At 33.2% G+C, this 18,651-nt stretch overlaps 1 protein-coding gene across 5 annotated transcripts in view; it reads left to right on the top strand.

Annotated features, from left to right (window-relative positions):
* The window catches only part of NECAB1 (N-terminal EF-hand calcium binding protein 1), a 199,655-nt gene that overhangs the window by 104,902 nt on the left and 76,102 nt on the right, over positions 1-18,651 (top strand). For all 5 annotated transcript variants that reach the window (XM_074269811.1, XM_074269801.1, XM_074269831.1 and 2 more), the window contains one exon: positions 10,534-10,631. In XM_074269811.1, coding sequence (XP_074125912.1) covers positions 10,534-10,631 — 98 coding nt within the window. The remainder of the gene's footprint in view (positions 1-10,533; positions 10,632-18,651) is intronic.

The following is an 18,651-nucleotide window of genomic DNA, read 5'->3' as shown; positions in this document are numbered from 1 at the left end:
AATTAGATCAATACAAAATATATAAGAAATAATTTTGGTTAATGAGGGAAGGAGGTTAATAAGGATAATTAGGGAGATCAAAAAAGGCCCTTTATAGAAAGTAGCACTTGAGAGGAGCTTTGAATGAAATTAAAGGAAATCTTACCTTACTTTTTTGCCCTTTTTCTCTCCCCTACTATATCTAACTATATAGGATGATTGTGGCCTGTCCCTATCATCTTGTGGGAAGTGAAGTGGATAAATGAGGAAATTAGCCAAATAATTCAGCGTGAAAAAAGAGGAAAGCTTTTTGCCTTATACATATTTCCTTGGCTTTGATGATTATTTTAGGTGCCAGTTTTGCATTTGTCTTTGTCTGGTTAACAGCTTTGCTTAAGAAAAAGCAAGAAAAAGCTAGGAGTGATGAGAAGGGAATTTTAAAACACTGCCTTATTCTGGCCTTACTACCTACCTTTTCCATTGCCCTTTGTGAAACAATATATTATCTTTTATCTATTTAGTAACTTCCTTTTTTTAAAATATCATCTTCCTTTTGACTTTAATCTTTTCTTTAAAAAAAACCTTTTATGGCTTTTTTTCCCCCATAATCATGGTAAATCAAGTAATCACACCCACATTTCAACATCTTCAGTGTGTTTATTAGAAAGCTTTTATAATCTTCCCTTCAGATTTCATCTGTGATTTTATTATTAGTATACTTGAAATGCTTAGTCTTTCTAAAGATTGCTGTGATATACATATATTTTTAAATTCTAGTCATACAGGAATTCATGTTTTGTATTCTTCTCTCAGTGCAGGAATATGCATTTTAATCACTAGAATTATAATGTAATCATTTTTATTTTGTGGATTTTGTGCATTTTGACAAATTAAGTATAAAAATTTTTTTGCTTTATTTGTTTTATCTGGGGGTAAGAGAAAAACTATGATTTCTTTAGTTTTGTGGATTCTACATAAGGCAACTTGGAATTTTAAAGTTGCTTGGAATAGTGATAGAATCAGTGATTTGCCCAGAATCATACAGTATGTGTGAGAGACAAAGTCTAAACCTAATTATGATATTAAGGTAGATACCAGTAGACAGGTTGCCTCTCATTGCAATTATATTCACTAAAATTAAATATCGTGATTATATCCACTAATAAGAGCAAATATGTCTGTCCATATCTCATCTTCATTCATTCAAAAGAAAAATGTTAGTTATGGAACTCTTGCTCACATGTACTTTTTAAATAAGTTTTATTGATTTGTCTTGTTTTTCTATTTCAAATATTTACAGATTACTCTCACTCCATTAAACATAACTAAATAAATAAAACAAAAAGTACAGTGACTTGATCTGAAAATATCTGAAATATTCAATATCTGTATCATCCCCAAATATCTATTTAAAAAAATAAACAGAAATTTATTTTCTTTCCCTCCTACCCCATCTCTGCTGGGGAAAAAAAAAAAAAGAAAGAAAAACAACTTCTGGTAACAAATATGTATAGTCAAGAAAAACAAATACTTTCAAAATTTATGTCTTATTCTGTACACTAAACCCATCATTTTGATGAGGTTCAGGGCAGGGCAGAGAGTTGTGGGAACCTCGTTCTAGTTGGCGCAAGTCCTTCATAAAAGAATTTGCAAACCCGAAAAGTTAGATTGGCAAAAGAAGTTTATTGTTGGAACTGAGAAGCCAGCCTTTGCTAGGAAGGCCGACCTCCTCAGAGGCAAGGTAGAGTTCCTAGCAGAGAAATCCTGAGAGGTAAAGAGAGATGGGGTCCTGTTAGGGAAATAGGTAAGAGAGATAAAGAGGGTTTAATGCTGAAAAGAGAATGTCTTCTCAGCGGGCAGAGGGTCCTTGCTGGCAGCTGTGCCAAGGAGAGAGAGAGAGAGAGAGAGAGAGAGAGAGAGAGAGAGAGAGAGAGAGAGAGAGAGAGAGAGAGAGAGAGAGAGAGAGAGAGAGAGGTTCCTTGGCATGATTCCTGAAGTTTCAATTGAATGAGGTTACTGCCCTCAGGCCTAGATGTCCAGTAGAATGGGACAATTTACTTGGATTAGTTCTGAACCAATCTTTGGCTCAATAGAGGTTGATAGAAATCTAGCTCTCCAGCTCAGGCTAAGTAGGAGTGGTCTTGGACTCAACTAGTCCCACCAAGATAACAGAATGAAATCACTTCATCTTGATTCCCCGGGGTGGGTCTTTTGCAGAGGCAGGGTTTAAGGAGTTTCTCTTCCCTTCAAGGAGTTCTCAAGTATTTATCTCATCGTCTCTCCCAAGTCAGGACAATATTGGGATTCCCTACATCATTTCCTCTATAATGTATCTAGCATGTTTCACCATAAGTCCTCTGGAATCAGGAATGGTTATTATATTGCTTATAGTTTTTACAATATTGTATAAATTGTTATTTTAATTCTTCATATACTTTTAAAAGAAGCCAATTGAATATATAATCCCTAAACATATAACTGGTTTGGGGTATTTTTGTACTTTCCATTTTTAAATTAAATTTTCTGTTACTATTAAAACTATATTTGACATAATACTCTCATCTTAATTTTCTACATTCCTAACAAGATATTAATTCCTTACATTTACATGCTTGGAACCAGAAATCTCAGGGCTTGCCAAAGGTCAATTGGTTTTAGGATTAATTTCAGCCACTCCAGCACTGAAAGACCTTGCAAAGCTGAGATGATTTTGCTTTGTATTCATGCCATTTCTGCTTCCTGTTGCAAATCTAAAGGGAACACTTTGATTGCTTTGCTATTTCTAACCAATTTTTAAGTATTTTTATAGCCTCTCTTTTATACTATACCTTCTTTCAAGTTTTGCTCTTGGTAGCTAAGTATTTTTAGGTATTTATAGATTTGTGGAAGATAATTCTAATGAAACTTCATTTGACTGGTGCTTGATCTGAGAGCATAAAAATAAAAAAGCTTTGTGAGAGAATATATTTAATCATACAACTTCTGTACTTCCTAGCTGTCTATTGAATAATAAAACAAAAAATTCTAAATTGAGTTTAAGTAGTATCTCTGAAAATTGAGGATGTAGGAACTATGAGCTCATGTGACTAATGGGTTTAAGGTAAATCAACTAATCAATAAACATTTATTAAATGCCCACTATGGGCCAGGAACTTTTTAAAATACAAAAATACACAAAAAAAAAAGGCAAAAAGTAGTCCCTGCCCTCAAAGAGTTTACACTCTGCAAAGTCCAGGTTACCAAGGGCTGGACTGTATCCTAGAAACTATTCAGACATTAGGATAGTACTTGCAAATATTGGGGCAGCTTCTAAGGTCTTTCAGTATGTCATAAGGGCATGGATTTGACTTAACACATGCTTTGCCTTAGCACTGATTAGCTAAGGAAGATAGTAGAAGATGGGTGCCAGTACCAAGGAGGATCTCAGAAGGAGTTATGGATCCAATGCCTTGCCCTGTTTCCTCCCCCCCACAAAAAAAAAAAAAAAAAAAAAAAAAAAAAAAAAAAAAAAAGTAGGTAAGTTCTGGAGGGTTTAGAAAAACTTAGAATAGTCTTAACACAAAAAGAGTCCTTAGTGAAATCTAAGGGGTTTAGAAAAAAAAAAAATTAGGATTCTTTTGAGCCAAACAATTTTTGGTGAGATGCTGACTTTAGTTTTTTAAGTAAGAGTTAAGTATATAAGCTTGGTGACAGCATTTTTAATTGTGACTTTTAAAATTATTCTTTATTCTATTGTTAATATTATTGGCAAATAATATCTGGCAAATAATTAGAAAAATGGTTGGCAAACATAGGGAAATGTTCACTGTTTAGTTTTGGTGATTTGTGGCTCAAATACCAACTTCCACCCACAGGACAGACCAGTCAGCCATTTTAAAGTAACAAGGAACCCCAAGGGTGAGATGGAAGGTATTATGTGTCAGGGAAGTCAAACCAACAACATTTTGAGCACCATCTTCTCTCAGAGTAAGAGCATAACAGCCAAAGACTCTGAACCTAAGATTCTTGGGAAAAGCAGTGTCCCCAACAAAACTGAAAGATCTGTTTCCAGTCCAACCCTGAAGTCATCACTGAGGGGGGTAATTGTTGAGGAGGAAGAGTCCATTTTCCTAATCACCACAAGCAACAGGTGCTGACCAATAGCCACCAAAAGGCAATCTTAGAAATGGCAGCATTCCTCAAGTTACTGGTCCTGCTTTCAGCCTTATAAGCTATCAATTCAAGAAAGCAACTTGTTTAGAGAAGGGGCCAGTTTTCCTCACCAATTGCCATGCAGTGGGTAGGCAACCCAGCATAGCTGAAGAAGTAAGACATGCTGATGGAAAGATAGGCAAATTGAATGATCTTCACCAGCTTGATGACTACCATCTTCCATAGACCCTGATGGAGATAGCAAGGACTCTGAACCTAAGAGGTTTGGGATTTGAGCTGCTTCTAACCCAGTACCCTTTCCCACCATCCTGAGAAGTAAGGAATAATGAGAAGAAGCCTGGCAACCATTTCTATCTATAGGTTATACAACCACAGCTTCTAAAGTTCCAGAAAACAAAATTCTTATCCCAAAAGCTTGGTACTGTCAAAAGATTCATTATTAGAAATTGATATGATTTTATCAGTGGTAACGACATTAAAAAAAAAAAAAAGAAAAAAGAAAATTGGTATCTGTTTTGCCACTACATTATAAGGACAAAGGGACTTTTCTACCTGACTTGCAGCTAAAATCTTCCATATGTAATAACTCCTCCATTAGAATATGAGCTCATTGAGAGCAAGGTCTTGCTTCTTGATTTGTATTCTCAGTCTTAGCATAGTACTTTGCCAGTCATGAACTTTATGTCAATTAGCTACTTCTATTTTTATTACATTTTCCTTTGAACTTTGAGGCAAATCTCCATGGAGACTTCATCTTAGCTCTTGCTACCCACACAATTCTCCACTTTACTTGCTATGGGGTTAAGATACTATGTTCCAGTAAACTGCATGCTCCCTTAGAGATGACAGTGATCATAAATCAATGTGTTGATTCTTATCCATGGAAAACAGATAAAGTAAGTCAATAAATATTTATTACATAATTTGTTTTCTTATAGAGCTCATATATTAGACATTTATATACACAGACTCATAAAGGATCTAGGTTAAAGTCTTGGCTTTTATATTACTAGTTGTGTAAAATTAAGCAAGTCACAACCTCTCTGAACTTGTTACCTCTTCTATGCAATGGATGTAATGATGCCATATTGTTCACAGTTTTTTTTATAAGGAATATTTTTTGGGATCCTTAAAATGTATCAGCTAACATCTTTGAAGAAAGTAGCTGACTGAGAATTAAGAACCATGGATTCTAGTTTGAAATTTAATTTGGCAAACATTTTTTCACAAGTTTAATATATGTGGGGCAATAAGGTAGGATCTGTGATTATAAGAACAAAAGTTAAAAAAAAAAAAAAAAAGATTTCCCGTCCTCAGGGTGTTTATATTCTATTGGGAAGCTGGGAAGCAACACACAAAGAGATAAAGTGAGGTGGGAGAGAGCACTAAGGACTACTCATGCAAATTGGTATCTTTGCAATTTATTGTGGCACTTACCACCTGAGGGAATTACGAAAGGCTTTCAAGAGAAGATAATAAGCTTTGAACTGAGCTTTGAAGGAAGTCGAGGCATCTAAGAATCAGCAGTGATGGGGGTGTGCTTTTCAGGAACAGGAACTAGTCTATGCCAAATCACAATAAAAAGGCGTGGAAGGTTGGATTCCGGGGACAGCAAGCAGGAAGATTGACTGGAATGCAGAATATAGGAAAGGAAATGAGGAGAAATAAATCTGAAAAGGCAGCTGGAGACAAATTGCAGCTAATGAAAGCCATCCCCAGGGCAGGGACAAGAAAGGAAGGTGAGGAAAAAACAGGGGAAAGAAACGTGCATAGTAGTTTTATATATTTGAAAGGAATAGCAAGTTTTGTGTAATAGATTTGCAGTTTCATGTGTAATTTTTTAATTGAACTGTGTAATGGAAATGCTTGTTTTATTCTGCAAATTAAACATAATATTTTTTTAAAATTCAGAATGTAAAGGGTTTTAAACACCAAACTGAAGGGTTTTTATTTTATCTCAGAATGATTGTAGAACCTCTCCAGAGGGACTTAAAATCTACGATAGAAGCTCTTTGGGAATTTTGATAGCTTCCAGTAGAAAGCCATGTGATTATTTTTTTTTTATTTTAATTTTTTTTTTATTTTTTAATTATACCTTTTTAGTGACAGAACGTATGCCTGGGTAATTTTTTGCAACATTATACCTTGCACTCACTTTTGTTCCGACTTTTCCCTTTCCTCCTCCCTTCACCCCCTCCCCTAGATGGCAGGCAGTCTTATACATGTTAAATATGTTATAGTATATCCTAGAAACAATATATGTGTGCAGAACCAAACAGTTTTCTTGTTGCATAGGGAGAATTGGATTGTAAAAATAACTTGGGAAGAAAAACAAAAGTGCGAACAGTTTACATTCATTTCCCAGTGTTCCTTTTCTGGGTGTGGCTGATTCTGTCCATCATTGATCAATTGGAACTGAATTAGATTTTCTCTTTGTGGAAGATATCCACTTCCATCAGAATACATCCTCATACAGTATTGTTGTTGAAGTGTATAATGATCTTCTGGTTCTGCTCATTTCACTTAGCATCAGTTCATGTAAGTCTCTCCTAGCTTCTCTGTATTCAACCTGCTGGTCATTTCTTACAGAACAATAATATTCCATAACATTCATATACCATAATTTACCTAACCATTCGCCAATTGATGGGCATCCATTCATTTTCCAGTTTCTAGCCACTACAAAAAGGGCTGCCACAAACATTTTAAGCCATGTGATTCTTGCAAATGCATTTAACTACTTATATGCAAAATGAGGTGGTAGGTTAGTTTATGTTTGAAGCTACTTTCAAATTTAAAATTTTATGAATCTCTGAAGTCATACAAAATAGACAAAACTGGCATCCTGCTCATAAACTCTTAAACTGGAAAGGATCTTAGACTAGATTTTATTTGATTTGACCTTTCAACCTTCAAGCAATGTAATCCTGTCCTCTGCAAACTCTCTGGCAGGTAATTATCTGTTTATAGTGGTAAGAAGCATGCTGCTTCACAAAGTAGCCCAGTTCACTATGGAACAGTTCTTGTTATTAGAAAGTTCCTCCATATAGTGAGTTTAAATTTGTCTCCCTTATAGCTTCCACTGGCTATTCCTGATTACACCATTTAGATTTACAAGAAATATAAACCACATTCTTTTTGAGATAGAGCAATAGCTAAATAGATAGATGATAGGGAGATAGATGGATACGTAAATATATAAAAAGAGAGAGAAGATAGGTAGATACATATATCAAGATACATAGATTTTAGTTATGTATATTATATACTAGTATATTGTATATACAATATACATAGCTATAGATGATAGGTAAATACAGATAGATCAATAAGATAGATGATAATAGATGATAGGTAGACACATATGTACATAGAGATACATAGATCAATATTTACATATATGTGTATGTATATATACATATACATACACACACACACACACACATATATATATATATATATATAATAACAGAGAGAGAGAGACAAAGATGATAGATACAGGTAAAGTGAGAGGGCATTTATTAATTGGTTACCATATATTGATTAAAGTTCCAAGCTCTTGGGATACAGATAAAAGCAAGCCAGGCAGTCCTTGCTCTCAAGGAATATACCTCTATAGAAGTACAGAAAGAAAGTACTTGCAGAGGCATGTTGCATAGATGCCTGGGAAATGGTTTGGAGATAGATCCAGTTCCCTGAAACATAAGCCAAAAGTCCTCCTTTCACAACTAAGAAGCCTAAGGAGCAAAGTCAAAGACTTTGGTAAGAGAAACAAAGATGATACCTAGACTAAGTAACAGTGTAGAGAGGGCGAGAAGTAGTTTGTCAGACCTGATTCCTAGAAAGATTACACTACCCTATCAGAACTAGAAACACAGAGGTTGTGTCTAAGCTATGTCATCTGGCAGTTCTTTAGTTATATTTGTTTTTTTGTTTCTTTACCTGTTACTCATATGATATCATTTCTAGAATTTTCTCCATCCTAATAACCCCTCCTCTGAATGTTCCCCAGTTTGTCATTCATCCTCTTTAAATGTGACACCCCTAAATAAATGCAATACTCTAATATGACTAGGAGAGAATATGGTAGGACTATCATCTCTCTTGATCTGGACACAAGATTTCTGTTAATGAAGCAAAAATTCATGTTAACATTTTTTTTTATTTCACTACTTTGTTTTGCTCATATTGAACAAAACTTTACGCTTTTTCACATGTTAAGTTAGGTCTCCCTACTCTATATTTGTCTTTTTTTATATATAATGAACAAGTGTTTCTTTTCTCTCTTTCCTGCCCTGTACCCAATTAAAAAAAAAACAAAAACAAATAAGCACAGTCAAAAACCATCACATTTCCACTTTGACCAAGGCCAAAGACATGTCTCATTTTGCATCTTGAATCCTCATTACTTGTTTGTCAGGAGGGGGGTAGCATTACTTATCATCAGTTCTCAGAAATCTTGATTGGACATTGTATTGATCAGGTTTTTCAAGTCTTTAAATTATTTGCTTTCACAATGTTATTGTTATTGAATAAATTACTCTCCATTTCATTCAGCATCAGTTTATACAAATCTTCCCAAGTGTCTCAGAAAGTGTTCCTTTCATATTTTCTTATAGTGCAACAGTATCTCATTACATGGGACTATGTGGCACTGTGGATAGAGCTCTTGGCTTGGAATCGGGAATATTTATCAAAATGAGTTCAAATCCAATCTCAGATATTTAGTAGCTATGTGACTGGGCAAATCACTTAACCATGTTTATCCCAGTTTCCTCATCTGCAAAATGAGCTGGAGAAGGAAATAGCAAACCACTCCAGTATATTTGCCAAGAAAATCCCAAATGGGATCATGAAGACTCAGACACAATTGAAATGACTGAGCAACAACAAAGTTTCATTACATTCACATGTTATAATTTATTCTGTCATGCTCCAGCTGGAGTACTCCCCTCATAGTTTCCAATTACTTTCTTACATAAAAAGAGTTACAATTAATATTTTTACACATAGGATCCTTTTTCTTTTCTTTTTTTTTTTTTTATCTCTCTCAGGTATAGATCTATTAATGATATAACTGGGATAAAGTTGAGGACTTTATAAGACTTTCCCATTCAATTGTTTGGCCCATCCACCCAGTTTTTCAGGATTCTTTTAAATCTATCAATATATTATTAACATTTCCTCCCAGGTTCATGTCATCTTTAGATATAATAACATGCCTCCTAATTTCTTATCAAAGTTATTGATAAAAGATTAACCAGAGTAAAATTCATGACCTATGACATAAGGGTGAGGATTCCCTCAAGCTTGATACCATAACAGTTGTTTTTATTTGGGGGAAGATGGCAATTTAAGTTAAGTGACTTATTCTAAGTTACACAGTTATTAAAAGTTCAAGGCCAGATCTGAACTCCTGATGATTCTGGTCATATGCTTAAATTCTCAATGGTTTAGGCATTTTTCTAAGGTTGCAAAGAAGATGCCAGCCTGCCTTGATTAGACAATTTATTTTCCTCACCTTGGAATTCCTTGCACCAAAGAAATTCTAGTTTTAATTCCTTTTCCAATTAATAATGATACATAATATTTATATAGGGACTTATGATTTATATTTTGCTTTACATTGCATTAACTTATTTTTTATTTTAATTCTGAAAAAACATTTAATAATCATTTGTTGTGTGCTAAATACTGAGTATTTTATAAATATTATCTCATTTGATTTTTACAAAAACCTTAGGAGGCTATTATTATCCCCATTTTACATTTGAAGAAACTAAGATAGATTGAAGTTAAATTATTTGCCCAGGGTCATATAGCTAATAAGACTAGATGTAAACTCATGTTTTCCTGCCTCAAGGCCCTGCTTTCTATCCACTGTACCATATAGTTGTCTCCATAAGGATGAAAATATTGAAGTTATGTTCACACAGATAACTAAATATCCAATACACAATCATCCTTAATTAAACATAAGTATCCTGTTGATTTTCTTTATGAGTGGTCTTCAAATTATAGAATCATGGATTTTTTACTTTCCTGGAATATTACTAGATAAAAATAAAATTGGATTTTTATGTTTTCAGATGATTAAAACAGTAATCTGTGATATCCTTCTAGTGAGACTTGTTGGATCTTTGAACCTGCCTTGCCAATGATTCCAAATTTATAGAATTTTTGTAGGAAAGAATGTTGTCTGAAAGATGAGAACTACAATACAATATCCTAGCTGAAGTAAGACCAATTGGCCTATGAGTAACTTATTCTCCTTTGAAAACCCCTCTAGTCATCAATTATCATTATCTTTTCAATTATATTTGAGTTTTAGATACATATTGCCAGTGTACTTTTGCTTTTATAAAGTTAAAATACCTATTTGCCTCTTTTTTTAACTTTCAGAATATTTTTCTCAGCACCTTGGAGAATATGAGAATGTCCTGGCAGCTCTAGAAGACCTAAATCTTTCCATCTTAAAGGCGATGGGCAAAACAAAGAAAGTAAGGGAAAATTTTGTTCCTTTTATATTAAATATTTGCTTTCTAGAGCTAATTTTATTAAGCACTTGCCCTAACATTATCAAAAGTTATCATGATTCTTTTTAAAATTGCAAACATTTAATTTCCTTTAATGGGGATTCCTTTTTTTTTTTTTTTTTTTTTTTTTTTTTTTTTTTTTAATAATCTATCTTCTAAGCATTCAGCACTACTGTAAAAGTAAGCTCGGATCTATACCTGGGATCAGGGATTCTTAACCTTTTTGTATAATGGTCTCCTTTGGCAATCTGGTGAAACCTATGTATTTTCAGAATCATATCTTTAATGCATAAAATGAAATAATAGTATATACGAAACCAATTATATTGAAATGTAATTTTAAAACATTAGAAAGAAAAATCTGTTCACTGATTAAGTCTTCAGAATGACAGATGCATTTGTTGGAAAATAAACTGGTGCCTTCAGGAGAGCCATGTATTATATTAACATGTGCACTAACCCTATCCTTATTTTCAACTTTGTTTCTAGCTCAAAACATTCATATTAATGATTTTATTACTGTTGGATATGAATTTTTAACAAACTTTTACTTGATTGCCATATTTTTGCTGGCTATGATACTGAATTCTGTTTATAGGACTTCTAACTTATTTTGTCATGTCCTTGGGTTTCAGGATTCAACTTTTTGCATTTGTCAAAAAGACTTCCATATGATTGCTAGAACATGCATAATAATCTGTGATTGCTTATTAGTTAATATATGTTACTTAAGCTTTCTGGTGGAAATTCCTCAACTTTTTGAATGTTGCTCCCAAATCTTTCAAGAGATTTGGGTCTATCAGAAATTCAAATATGTGGAAAATGCTAACTGCTTCTTTACCCAAGACATGAGATTTGTCTTACTCAGTGAATATGTGGAGAAATTTAAAAAAAAAACTTTCTTAAAGCTTATGAGTTACTCAACAATTGGCCATCTTTTTTGGGGGAAGAGGAGCTCTTTCCAATTAACATTTTCTCCCATCTTAAGCCTATGATATCTACGTTTTGATGGAATAGAAAATCCATTCATATTGATGTGATTTGAATAGTATTAAATATGCCATATCTGTAACATATTTCAATATATTCCTAATCATATTCATGGGCTGACAGACTATGGAGACTACTGTAGATTTGATCCTGAAGTAATATACTACTATGAATGAGGGGATATAACACATTCTTCAGTGCTTTTCCATTATTTCTTCTTGTATTGCCATTCAAGTCAAAGTATTTCAGTAATAGAAGCTATGGAAACAAATATTTAAATGAAGCTATTGAAAAATGCAAAATATCAGATCCTCTGAGCTTATTCTTGTTAAGCAGATTCACAATGTATTGTTTGACCAGTCAAGTGTACAGAATAGGACCAGTGGGAAAAGATGTCATTTAGCAAGTACTAGAGATAAATAGAATGATACATTTAAGAACTACCTTGCAAATTAATTCCATACATGCTTTAGAAGAGTCCTACAAATATTACAGAATAAACACTGTCTCCTGGTGGAGAACCTAAAAAGAAAATGGGGCAATTAGGTGTATGTTAATGAGTATTTAATTTGATGTAAAAATTGATCTTGTCCTAATATTGTGGCTGTTAAATAAGGCATGAGACACAAAATCAGAAATGAAATGCTATCTTTTCATTTAAAAAAAAACTCTGCATTTAAATTTATGCCACCATTTTTAGTAATTTCTAAACAGGTCATTTTGCTTCTCCCTTTATTTTTTCCCTTTTCTCTTTTTTAAATCCTTTCTTTCCTCAGTTTACTCTCTGAGACACCTGGAGAATAGAATATAGGGGGTAATGTTTGGTGACCAGAATGTGGAAGTAGAAAGATGGTCAAAGCACTTGTTACATTTTTACTCAGCCCTTTCCCCACTTTAGTTCAATAATTTCAAAAGAGATAATAAATAGTATTTGCATAAATTGTAAGTTAAATAGTATATTAATTCTCAATATCTCCATATTTAAGTCAGCATTTTATAATCAAAATACTCTCTGATTTTTACCTTTCTTCACTTCTCTATAGAAATTTTGCAAGAAAATGGCCTTTTCTGATTTGACAATATATAATATTTTTTGATGACAGTGGTAGCAAGAGAGATAATCGGAATAACAACAGGTCTTGTTCTTGTTCTAAAATATTACAGGATTCTACAGAGACTGAAATTCTTCCTTACGAAGAATTCCTCTATCATTGACCTAAGAATTTAGGTGGAAGGATTGTCTTTTGGAGACTACCACAACATCAATAAAAGAGTGAGAAACTCCTTATCTGTTAGAGCAGCTAGAGAGCTAGACTAAGGTTTAGCAAGACTTCCATTTGAATCCTGTCTCTCATTGTTACTAGCTGTGTAACCATGGGCAAGTCATTTAAGTCATCAAAACTTCAATATATTCATCTTTAAAGTGGGTATAAAAGTAACTCTGCTATATTTGTTACAACATTGTTGTGAGACTCAAATGTAATAACAAATGTAAAATATTTTTAAGATGTCATTTATTCTTGACAAGAGCCACTCCTTCCCCTGAAAAATCAACTATAGGACACAAATTAATGCAAGGAAATTAAATAACTGATATGTTAACCTCATGTTATAGCAGTCAAAAGTAGAAGAAATTGAGAAAAGGGAGGAGAAAAAAAATAGATGCAGAAAGGTAACAGTAGAGAAATGATGAAGGAGGGAAAGAAAGAAAGCAGGAAGAGAGAAGAGGAAAAGTAGGAAAAAATGGGAAGGGAAGAGAAGGGAAAGCAAGAAAAGGCAAGGAAAGTATACAGATGTGAAATAAAAGAGAATAGGAATGACAGGTGGAGAGAAAAAAAATTCAATTCAATGGAACAAACATTTCTCAAGCACCTTCTATGTAGAAGGTATTTAAAGGAAAAGGTGAAAAAAAGACCAAAACAACAGGAAGTATCAGGAATAATAATTGAACCCAGATCTTCTGACTCCAAATCCTGAAATTTGCTTAAACACACATATGTATATGTATATGTGAAATATACATATACATAAAAATAATCATGACAGACCTCTTATTAGGAAGAACTAGCAGTATTTATACTTTGAAAAAGAAAAAAGAAAAGCAACCTACATTCTCTCTCAGAGAGTATAGCACCTGTTCACTTTGTCAAAAATAAGTGAAAATGGTTTTATCTATTTGCCTTAAACTCTACAAGATCACCAAGGTCAGACATATTCACTTATAATTATGTCCTTTGCCTTCTATCTCCTCCTGTGTTCTGGCCTTTTGCCATATTTTCAAAAGCTAAATGGATTGTTCATCCTTAGCTTTTAGGGAGAAAGGAAAAAAGAAAGAAAGAAAGAAATGATCACAGACCCAATTTAACATGGACAGTTGAAAGTCTTAAAAAGCACCCTGAACTTTATGTGGATGACTGGGAATTGCAAACCCAACCCAATAATTGCGTTATATGATATTAGGCACATTGCGTTTCCATGTTTTCACAATGAGAATAATCATGCTCATGGGCCTCACAAATGGATGAATGTTTTTTTATAATTTCCTAGCACATGTAAATCCTAATGCAAAGGCTAAAATTGATTACATTTGATATGCCATATAAATATAATGGTGGATCACCACATTTTCTTTAGTTTTGGGGTTTCATTCTTCAAATAAAACTGATGACACAAGATCAACAGCCTTCTTAGTAACCAAAAGTACTCAGAGTTTCAGAATTAATTACACATACCTCTAATGTAAATCTTTGAATAATGCTATAAAACCAGTATCAATTTCTAGTTCTCCAGGTGGCTATTTACAAAAAAATTAATAATAATAATAATAATGTGAGTAAAAGACAAAGATAGTTTACATTACAATTTAATAGAATTTCCATGGTAATAGGCACTAATCATCTTTGGAGACTTATATACCATGCATTAGAAAGAATACATACATATATATATATATATATATATATATATATATATATATATACACACACACACACATATATATACATTTTATATATCATATATGTGTTATAAAGACACATATATGCAACATAAATCTGTGTGTATGCAATATATTTATGGTGTATATACATGTATGTGTCTATATGTATATGCGTGATATATATGTATATATGGCACATGATACATATATACAAATATATATTATACCCTCATCTATGTATATTACCTTTCTCTATAAGTATGTATACATGTATGCATGTTATATGTATATATGCAAGTAATATACATATATTTTCCTCTTCGAGTAAGTCCTAAACTATCCCCTGACCAAAAAAAAAAAAAGCATCAATAAAATCATCAAACCTGTTCTGCAAACTGCCACTATTATAATTGTTCACCTAGTGAAAACCAATCCATATATTTGGAGGTCAGAGTAAGGAGAGATGGGCTAGAGAGAGAAACAGAAGAGAGCTTTCACATGTAGATGTAGCAAAAGGTTGGGAATTTGGTGGAAATGTGAAAGAATTGATCAAGGTCAAAACCAGACTATAGTGTATCTCAACCTCACAAGCTAAGCAAGACTGGTGAAAAGTAGGTAAAGGGTTGGGGAAAACACAGAGATGTTATTGGACTTTTCCTAGGCTACTGATTGGTTAGGTCAGACAGGTAGGCACATGGGGTTTTCTGGATAGTTGGTAGTTTCAATAAATCAAAAGGAAAAAGGAAAGAAAACAAAAAGCTAATTCAGTACAAGAATTTGTAAACTAATGAGAAATTGCTAAAAGAAAAACCACAGTCAGTCAAACAAAATTTGTCTTTGGATTTTCATTAAAGGTATCACTAAAATTTAACCAAGAAGTAAAAGAGAAAAAAAATTAAAACTAAAAACTTTTACTCTTTTGTCTTCACTGGGGTTTCTTATAGTGAAAAGACTAGGATGTATAATTTTAGTTACTTGGAGAATAGTTTCAAGGATCAGAGAAAAAAATTTCATATCTTGTCATGAGGAATGAGCGATCCAGTTTCTAAAATCTTCTGGGGGAAGAATTACTGAACCAACTGAATGAACTTTACAAAGATTAGTTATATGCAGGGTGGGAGCAAAGATTGACAATTTCTATGATCTTTGTTGTAGAAAGCAAGAAGTAAAGAATACACACAATTATATAGAAAAGCAATCAGAAATCTCAGTAATAATTCAAGGAAAACAATAATCAATTATAGAATGAAATAAGATTTAAAATGATAATTAAAAGTAAAATTATATGATAATAATAATTAGTTATTAATTGTGTTGCTTGTTTAGTCATATCCAAGTCTTTGTGACAACATTGGGGGTTTCCTTGGCAAAGATACAGGAGTAGTTTGACATTTCCTTCTCCAACTCATTTTACAGATGAGGAAACTGAGATACACAGAATTAAGTTCTTGCTCAGGATCACACAGATTAATTAGTGTCTAACACCAGATTTGACCTCAGAAAAATGAGTTTTCTTGAATTCAGGCCTAATACTCTACCCACTGTGCCACAATGCTCCTAATAATAAAAATTGCTATTTATAGAGTTTTTAAAGGTTTGCAAAGTGCTTTGCATTGTCTCAATTGATCCTCACCCAAAGCCTCTGAGGAAAATGCTAGTTTACCTTCATTCCCATTTTACAAATGAGAGAATTTAGGAGATTTCCAGGGTCACATAGTCTGCAGTGGTCCTCAAACTTTTTAAATAGGGGGCCAGTTCACTTTCCCTCAGACTGTTGGAGGGCCCGACTATAGTAAAAACAAAAGCTCACACTCTGTCTCCGCCCCTCAGCCCATTTGCCATAATCAGGCGGGCCGAATAAAAGTCCTCAGCGGGCCCCATCTGGCCATCGGGCTGTAGTTTGAGAACCCCTGGAAGTAAAATCTAAAACCAGTATTTCCTAACTCCTAGTCCAACCAGCCCTCTCTCTATATATACATATTCTGATGGAGATTTTTTTTTAATTCAGAGAAGATGACTATATACTTTAAAGTATATTTTATTAACCATAGTAAAGAAAATTGAAAAAGCCTCATTATATGGTAACTTTAGCATGGCATTCATTCAAGGATCTTCCCAAATGAGATCTAGAGCTTAACAGGTATGGTTAGAGTAGAAGATATCTAAGGAAGGATTTTTTTTTCCTTAGGGCATTAATTTACTTCATTTTAAAATATTTAAGATCTATTATGAACAAGATAATGCTCCCCCGGGGGGTTTCCAGCATAGAAGGAGGGCCACATAGTAGGAAGGCCTAACCATTCTCAAGAAAATATCTAGGAGAGATCATACTGGTCACTAGCAGAGAGGGCACAGTAGCAGGATTATGTAGCCAGGATTTGGGAAGTGAGGAAACAGGAGACTTTTAATAGATGCTACTCTAGCTATAATTAGATATCTCTTAGAAGTATAGTATAATTAAGAAAGTATTGAATTTTATCATTGTTAATGCCACTTATCCAGCCACATTTTTTTCTTCATTATTACTTTACTTCTCATTTTGTTGAATTTTCGATAAAATGGGAAGATATGGAGAAGAAAATTAATTATATCAGTCTATTTGAGACTTGTATTATTAACCTTTTTAGATCAAGCAATTGCCTTTGTTTTTTAAATGTAGAAATAGATCCTTCATTTACTCAAATCTATATATCTATATCTATGGATTTGCTTATATATACATTCAAACATACATATATATATATATATAAAGACATATAAGTGTGTGTGTATGTATGTATATATATTCTCATCTGGGCGGGTATTAATAAAGATTATATTTTCTCCATGCCTTTTCATCCCATGTGATTCTTGTCCCTCCTTTTCAATAAATCAATAAATAATAAATCCAATCAAATTGGAAGCGTTCTGTTTCATTTACTATCACAATAGTAAGAAATTACACTCATACTGTCTATCTCTCATCCTTGAGAAATGCCCACTTTTATTTACAATTGTCCTTGATAATAGTTTTCACAAGAGACCTCAGGGGCAAATTATTATCATCATTATATTATGTTACAGTCCATATATACCTACCATACATCATTCCATTGTCCTTGAATAATCTGATATTATAATTCTTCTGAATCCATGACATTCTACAGTTTGTAGCCAGATAGATCTTTGGAGAACTAGTGGTCTTAAAGAAATATGCTTTGAACAGCTTGGAAATTTTGAAAGCACAGTGTGATTTTCCAAATGTGATCCAATCCAATGATCTCCCATTCAATTCTATGCCTGGTTTATTGATCATCTGTAATTGTCATTCATAATAAATTTATTGGTCAACAAGTTCAATGGATTGTCTACCTAATTACATATCAGATTCTAGGTAGCATGTCTTTTATTACCTGCTTTGTTTTTCAAGTGTGGATAGTTAAAATGCTTTTTTTTTTTTTTTGAATCACCACAGATTTCACTAAGTATGTTTTATAGTTCTGAAATTTGCTACAATTACTATGTCATATGAAAATAGGGACATTGGGAAAACTAATAAAACAGTCACTCTTTCATCTCTATAGAAAACATTGATTGGACTCTACTATAATATTGAAAATTGAACTTGTAATTTCAGAGAGATGTTCAATGAGCAAAGGTCTTTCCATTTCAGAAAAATTAAGGATAAATTGACAAAGATGGTGTTCCCTTCACACACTACATGGTATACACAACATATGATTCCCTTACATACACAAAGTTACATATGACTCAATGAACTAATATATCCATTATGCAACATTTGTACCAAGTTTTTAAGTAAGCACCAGATTGAAAGAAAATCTGGGTCTGTTCAGGTCTTCTGCCTTTAACTATTAATAGTAGCAATCAGAAGACTAGAGATACCTTGTTACATAGCCACAGATTCAAAGGTAGAAGGAACTTTGGAGATTTTCTAGCTCCATCTCCATGTATTATAGATAGTGAAATTTCAAGCAAGCAGCAAGGCTAAATGATTTTCCCAGGTTCACATATTACGCAGCAGAATTTGAATTCAAGGCAAAATGTTTTGATTAC

Source organism: Sminthopsis crassicaudata, chromosome 1, assembly GCF_048593235.1.
Source record: "Sminthopsis crassicaudata isolate SCR6 chromosome 1, ASM4859323v1, whole genome shotgun sequence".
Taxonomy (NCBI): Eukaryota; Metazoa; Chordata; class Mammalia; order Dasyuromorphia; family Dasyuridae; genus Sminthopsis; species Sminthopsis crassicaudata.
The sequence above is the reverse complement of the archived record's forward strand: the minus strand, read 5'-3'. Positions and strand labels throughout refer to the sequence as shown.